Genomic DNA, 7071 nt, shown 5'->3' with positions numbered 1-7071 from the left:
TGTGGGTTTGGCTTCACTTTGAACTGTTAGTGATACTTGAGAACTGGGGAAGGATGGCATTAATACCTACTTCCACTGTTTCATGAAAACCAAGTGACCATTAGTTTAGGAGGGCCAGCTGAACAGCAGGCTCAACTATAATATTCTTTCTTGTTTTCAAACAGGTAATATTTCTTTGCCAGACATGGTAAACGGGATCCCTTCTCCCACAGCAGAGTAGCTATTCTGGGGAAGGGGAGCCCTATCAAGATGGTGGACTCACAGGGCGGTCATTTGCTACAGTGAATACTTGTATAAACTGGACATTTATGATTTCTTGGTAACTGTTCTGAGGACAGAACTGGAAAATAGCCAGCTAATTGAGCACCACAAGCCTGCGTCCAAGGAAATGGATCAAGTACTCACAGGCCTGTTCCATATGGAAAACATCATCCTTCATCTCCTAAAAAACACTATCAAAATGTATGTGAATTTTTCTGTTTATACTTAGGAGATCGATTACCCGTGACCACGTGACAAAAGTTATTTTTAGTTGCTTTTCCACTGACTTGAGCAGCCAACCATCTTCATGTGTTCTTGGGTACTTTATTCCTACCAGAAGACTCGTTTTATAGAAATGTTTGAGTAGTGTCAAAGTAAACTATAGCCTGGGAACTCCTAACTTATTTATTTATTTTTGGTTTTTCGAGACAGGGTTTCTCTGTGGCTTTGGAGCCTGTCCTGGAACTAGCTCTGTAGACCTCACAGAGATCCGCCTGCCTCTGCCTCCCAAGTGCTGGGATTAAAGGCGTGCGCCACCATCGCCCGGCTGGGAACTCCTAATTTAGAACCACCTTCCTTTCTCAGAAAGTGGCGATACCCCTTCCCACACTGTGTCTGTGAACACCTGACCCCCCACCCCATGCTGTCTATGAACACCTGACCCCACCTCACACTGTCTATGAACACCTGACCCCCCCTCCTCCCCACACACAGTGCCTGTGAACACCAGCCAAACAGTTCCTTTCTGAAAAAAGAACTTGTTAAAAATAGCCTTGGGCTTGTTTTCATTCTTCCTCTTCCCTTTATCTGCAATGTTCTCACACAGAGATACACACACTTTTGTGTTGTTGTTCAGATAGGGTGGCCTTCATCCGTCTCTCAAGTACAGGGATTAGAGGCATGAACCACCTCAGTGAACCTCTTTTACAGGCAGTTTCATTTACAATGTCAGCTCTGAATTATAAAAACTCTGAATCTGGGTTAGAGATGGCTCAGTGGTTAAGAGAACTTCCTAAACCAGTGTTGTGGTGCATGTCTTTAAATCCAGCACTTGAGAGGCAGAGGCAGGTGGATCTCTCTGAGTTTGAGGTCAGCCTGATCTACAGAGTGAGATCCAGAACAGCCAGGGTTACACAAATTAAAAAACAAAAACCAGAGCCCTCCCTAGTCTCCTGTCTGACTGGAGTCAACTCAGGGTGACCCAACAACCTCCTGTGACTACAGTTCCAGGGGTCTATAATGCCTTTGCGGCCTCAGTGAGCATGAATACACATGTAGTATACACATAAATATCAATCTTAAAAAAATACACAATCTGCCCTCGGTGTTGAAATTTTGAAACCATCACCACTACCCTAGCAATGTAATGTTTCTGCCCCTGACAAACTGCTGTGATAACGTAGAGGACGCTGCTTTTTGGTCAGAACCTGTTAGGGGAAACCTATGTGCCTACTCAGAGACAACCACACACCAATTACTAAACATTTAAAATATATTTCTCAACAAAATGAGCGACTCAGTCGTCGTAACGGCTGATCTCCAGAGCAGAGCAGCCCACAAAGATGCAGCACTGATTTCTATCCCATAATCAGGGGTGAAAAATATACAACTTGTTCTGAACCAAAGCCACAACTTCTATTTCTGCAGTCTAAAACATTTCACTGCTAGTATGGTGGCCCTGGTTGAAATTATGTAGTTCCTTAAAAAGAAAAAGAAAAGAAAAAAGAAAGAAATTAGAAAATCTCCTAAGACACTAAATTATCAATCTGGAATGTAAATTCTGAGCACAAAGCAGCTCAGGGCATCTAAAAAATAGAAAAACTTCCCACCCCCTTCCTCAGTAAGGCCTGAAAGGAGAGAAGTGGTGTGGAGAGCCCCTGCTTTGGTATGGAGAATCACGGCCCCTGGACCCAGACCGGGACCTTGAGTAGCCATAGCTGGTACTCCTCTCAGGATAAACTCGGATGTATGAAGTTTCACCCTGAAATTGGAACAAACAGAAAAGGAAAGAGTAAAGTAAGAGTAAGCAAAGCTGATGACCTCTAACCTGGCTCACAGCCCCGTACTGCATCACGTACTGCATGCCTGATACTGTGATGTTACTACACCTGCACAATGTTATTTGGTGGTAAGTGCCTTTACTCTTCCATTTCAAAAAGGAAGAAAATCAAGATAAACAAATGCATATTTCTCTGTGCTCTGACCTTGCAGGACTTAGGATTAGCAAACACCCCCTTTAATTTTTAATTTATGTGTATTGGTGTTTTGCTTGCATGTGTCTATATGAGGGTGTCATACAGGACCTTTATGATACTGTGAAGTCATCAAATGGCAAAGGCCATGACCTGTTGCTACTATTGCTAAATTAGACTTACTAGAAGGTAAGAACCCACCTCGTGAGAGCGGAATTTTGTATCATCCAGTTTACGCAGAGCGTATTCCATGTCTTCTTTTCTCAGATATTCAACCATCCCCATTCCATCTTTTTGTACATCTGCATAACAGACATCCCCAGCTTCACGCATGTGATCTTTCAGGTCCTGCCAGCTGCCTGATGGAGGAAGTCCTAGGTACAGACAATGTAAGAGAAGAGCCACACCCTTTAGCTATGTTAACTGCAGTTAGGCACTAGCAATACCTATGATGATCTATACTCTGTGGATCACTTTATTCTTAGGGGTTCCCAAGTCACAAATCCTTTAAAGGGGCACAAAACCAGAAAAATTACTTTAAGTATATATGGTAAAACACTGTGAAAAGCTAGGTTAACTGTCCAGAGACCAAAGTTTCCCAACAAAAGCATCCTATTACAGGCTTACAACCTCTGAGAATTTACCATTCTGTCCTTCACAATCAATGTGACACTCCCAAAACTGAATTCTGGTTTGTTTTTTTTTCCCTTATAAAATTTATTAGTACCAAGTATTTCTTGCTGAATTATTTTCCCAAGACATGGGACGTTTGAAACAAATCAAGTGCAGCTGAGGGAACAGCCATCAACAGAAACCAAAGTTTGTTTTCTATTATCATGAATGGTTGACAGACCACAAAGTACCTCGTAAGAGATCACCAACATTCCTCACTACAGTTGGGGAAAGGTAACACTCAGACGCTAAAACTAGTTGGGAGTCATACAACCCTACCTGATGTCATGAAAGGGAAATGTGCTCCTGCTCTCAAAGGCTGTGTTTACCGCTCACAGCTCAGGACTGCAGCCATTTCCTAATAGTTTTCTAAGCAGGATTTCAGAGCAGCATGGAGAGAAAAAAAGATAATGTATGACATCTTGAAGGAGGGAATAGAGCCCTAGGGTTAAAAAATTACAAAGGGACACAGATAGATACCATCACTCTATGCACTACAGTGATTGTGGGACATTCACACTTTAAAAGGCAGCAGGCTCAATGCGTTTCAATCCACTGGGGCCCCCAAACTCCCCTGCAGTGTGCAGAGGGCCCGGGACCTTAACACTGCGTTGATATTTTAAAGACACATAAACTTCTGACCTTGGCATTTCATCCATCATTCACTGACACCAATACAAATGTTCTGTTTTCCAATACAGTCCCCAAGATTTTAAGTTGTTTGCATCTGGTTCCCATGATGTCTATAAAGCCAGACACCAAGGAACATTTCCAAAGATAAACATTTTTAGAATTATAGATCAAAGGTTTTGTCATTTTGCCCCTCACCAGTAAGAAACCACTTTAAAAGAAACATGTTTATCATGCTGTGCACTCGGGAGGCAGAGGCAGGCAGATCTCTGTCAATTCAAGGCCAGCCTGGTCTCGTGAGTTCCAGGACAGCCAAGACTACATAGGGACCTTGTCTGAAAACAAAAAAGAAACATGTTTCTGTCCCACAAGGCTGCATTACTTATACAGTTTCATTTGTATGGTACCTGCCTCCCTGAAAAAACTAGAACAAAGCTTTAGACTGCCCGTGTGCACTGATTACTAAAAAGCCAGCATATACCACGTACTGAATAACAGCGAGTTTTTCTTACAAGTAGCATGCATGCACCATTTCATCCACTGTGGTAAGAGCATACCTGAAACAAGAACTCGGAAATCAGACCGTCTTGTAGGAGGCCCATTCCTTGCGCCACGGGGCCACCCACCCCGACCTCCGAAAGTCCTGGGGAATTCCACACGAAGTCGACACTGGCCATAATCATAACCATTTCTTCCATAAATTGCATCTTCAGCATCCCTGCAAAGGAAAGCTTTAAGTTAGTGCTGCCCAATAGGCTGAATGACTTCCCAATGAAGGGCACGAGTAATTAAGAGGGGAAATCAGCCTGAAGGAATAGGAGGATAGACCCCAAAACAAAATCTTGATGTACTTGTGCTTTAGTTGAGAACCTTTTCATGTTACTCAGAAACTTTACAGCTGGGCCAGCAAGATGGCTCAGCCATGGCATGCACACATTCTCAAGTGCAAAACACTCAAAATGAAAAAAAAAAAAAAAACTTTATAATAATGAAGGGGTTTGAATATGAACAAAAGATGTGCTAGGTATTTGTGAAGGCATCTGAACAAAACTCATGATTCTGGATGCACAAACTAAAACAGGACTACAGCTGTCAAGGGCATGGAAGCCCAGGCATGGTGGCTTTAATCCCAGCACTCAGGAGGCAGAAGCAGGCAGATCTCTGTGAATTCAAGGCCAGCCTGGTCTACAACATGAGTTCCAGAACAGCCAGGGAAACCCTGTCTCAAAAGAAAAAGTAATTGTTGATAACTGATTTTGCCAATAAGCCAATTTATCAGAACAAGGCAAGCATTTTCCTCTCAAGCAGCAGTGCTCAGCCTGTGGTCAGACCCCTCTGACAAACTTCTATCTCCAAAAATATTTACATTATGATTCTTAACAGTAGCAAAATCACAGTTATGAAGTAGCAACAAAAATAATTTTATGGCTGGAGTCACCACACCATGAGGAACTGTATTAAGGTTTGCAGCGTTAGGAAGGCTGAGAACCACTGCTCTAAAGGCTTATCCTATATTAGGCCCCTTAATATTCTTCTAGAAGGCCTAATGGCATAAAGATTAAAAGTAAAAGGAGCCCAATGACGGTGGTGGCGGCACATGCCTTTAATCCTAGCACTCAGGAGGCAGAGGCAGGTGAATTCAAGGCCAGCCAGGTCTACGAATTGAGTTCCACGACAGCCAGAGCTGTTACAAAAGAAACCCTGTCTTGAGTACAGACCTAAACAGAGAACTCTCAACAGAGGAATCTAAAATGGCTGAAAGACACTTAAGGAAATGCTCAACATCTTTAGTCATCAGAGAAATGCAAATCAAAACAACTCTGAGCTTCCATCTTATACCTGTAAGAATGGCCAAGATCAAAAACACTGATGACAACTTATGCTGGAGAGGTTGTGGGGAAAAGGGAGCACTTCTGCATTGCTGGTGGGAATGCAAGCTGGTACAACCCCTTTGGATGTCAGTGTGGCGATTTCTCAGAAAATTAGAAAACAACCCTCCTCAAGACCCAGTAATACCACTTTTGGGTATATATTCAAAGGATGCTCAATAGTGCCACAAGGATATGTGCTCAACTATGTTCATAGCAGCTTTGTTTGTTATAGCTAGAACCTGGAAAACCTAAATGCCCCTCGATCAAAGAATGGATAAGAAAAATGTGGTACATTTACACAGTGGAGTACTACACAGCAGAAAAAAATAACATCTTGAATTTTGCAGGAAAATGGATGGAGCTAGAAAACATTATTTTGAGTGAGGTAACCCAGACCCAGAAAGACAATTATCACATGTACTCACTCATAGGTGGTTTTTAAACATAAAGCAAAGAAAGCCAGCCTACAAACCACAATCCCAGAGAACTTAGACAACAATTCAGACATTAAGAGAGACTTACATAGATCTAATCTACATGGGAAATAGAAAGTAAAAAGACAAGATCTCCTGAGTAAATTGGGAGCATGGGGACCTTGGGGAAGGTTGAAGGTGGGAGGGGGGAGGGGAGAGAGGCAGGGAGGGAAACAGAAAAATGTAGAGCTCAATAAATATCAGTTAAAAAATAAAAAAAAAGAAACCCTGTCTTGAAAGAAGATTAAAGACAGATGAGGGCCTGAGGATGCTGGTTCAGGCACCCACATGGTGGCTCACAACCATCAGTAATTCCAGTTCCAAGGATCCAACAGTCTCGTCTGACTTCCTTGGACAAGAGGCATGTATGTGGAACAGACAGACACACACAGATAAGACATACACATAAATGAATTTTCTTCAAAAGATAAGTGAGGGGTGGATGTGGTGACTCACATCTTTAAGAGCAGCAAAGCGAGCCAGAGGCAGGCAGATCGCTGTGTTTGAGCCCAACGTGGTCTATCAAAGTTCCAGGCCAGTCAGGGCTATAGTATAATACCTTATCTAAAGCAAACTAACAAAAAGGCATCAAGGAACAAACACATTCTGGACAACGTTGACTGCCAGAATGTATCTCTAAGGGAGCTTGGAAGGGGCAGGCATATTAGGGATTAAAATCGGAATTTGTCTGTAAAGGGCTTGAGTTACCTATTTAAACATTTTATACCCCCTGAGGAACAGGTCTATCATCTCACTGGGTTACTAAAAAGACTAAGATGCTAATACTTTAAGTGCTTTGTTTGAAACTTCTCAAATAGAGCAGAATATAATTTCTTCTGCTAAGACTAAAGGAAGAACATGACCATATAACAACACACAGTAACTTTTTTTTTTTTTTTTTTTTTTTTTTTTTTTTGCTTTTTCGAGACAGGGTTTCTCTGTGGCTTTGGAGCCTGTCCTGGAACTAGCTCT

The 7071-nt window shown here is 42.3% G+C and overlaps 1 protein-coding gene across 2 annotated transcripts in view; it reads right to left on the bottom strand.

Annotated features, from left to right (window-relative positions):
* Positions 1–953: 953 nt before the first annotated feature.
* The window catches only part of Srsf9 (serine and arginine rich splicing factor 9), an 8132-nt gene continuing 2014 nt past the window's right edge, over positions 954–7071 (bottom strand). The window contains exons 2-5 of one of the 2 annotated variants that reach the window (XM_026784633.1): positions 4313–4473; positions 2655–2827; positions 2091–2242; positions 954–1960 (exon numbers count right to left, since the gene is read on the bottom strand). In XM_026784633.1, the coding sequence (XP_026640434.1) occupies positions 2099–2242; positions 2655–2827; positions 4313–4473 (478 nt within the window). In that variant the 3' untranslated portion in view covers positions 954–1960; positions 2091–2098. Of the gene's footprint in view, positions 2243–2654; positions 2828–4312; positions 4474–7071 lie in introns of both variants that reach the window. The other variant, XM_005344304.3, reaches the window with a different exon arrangement.

The sequence above is a fragment of the Microtus ochrogaster genome, chromosome 2 (assembly GCF_000317375.1).
Source record: "Microtus ochrogaster isolate Prairie Vole_2 chromosome 2, MicOch1.0, whole genome shotgun sequence".
NCBI classification, from domain to species: domain Eukaryota; kingdom Metazoa; phylum Chordata; class Mammalia; order Rodentia; family Cricetidae; genus Microtus; species Microtus ochrogaster.
This window is presented reverse-complemented; position numbering and strand designations above follow the sequence as displayed.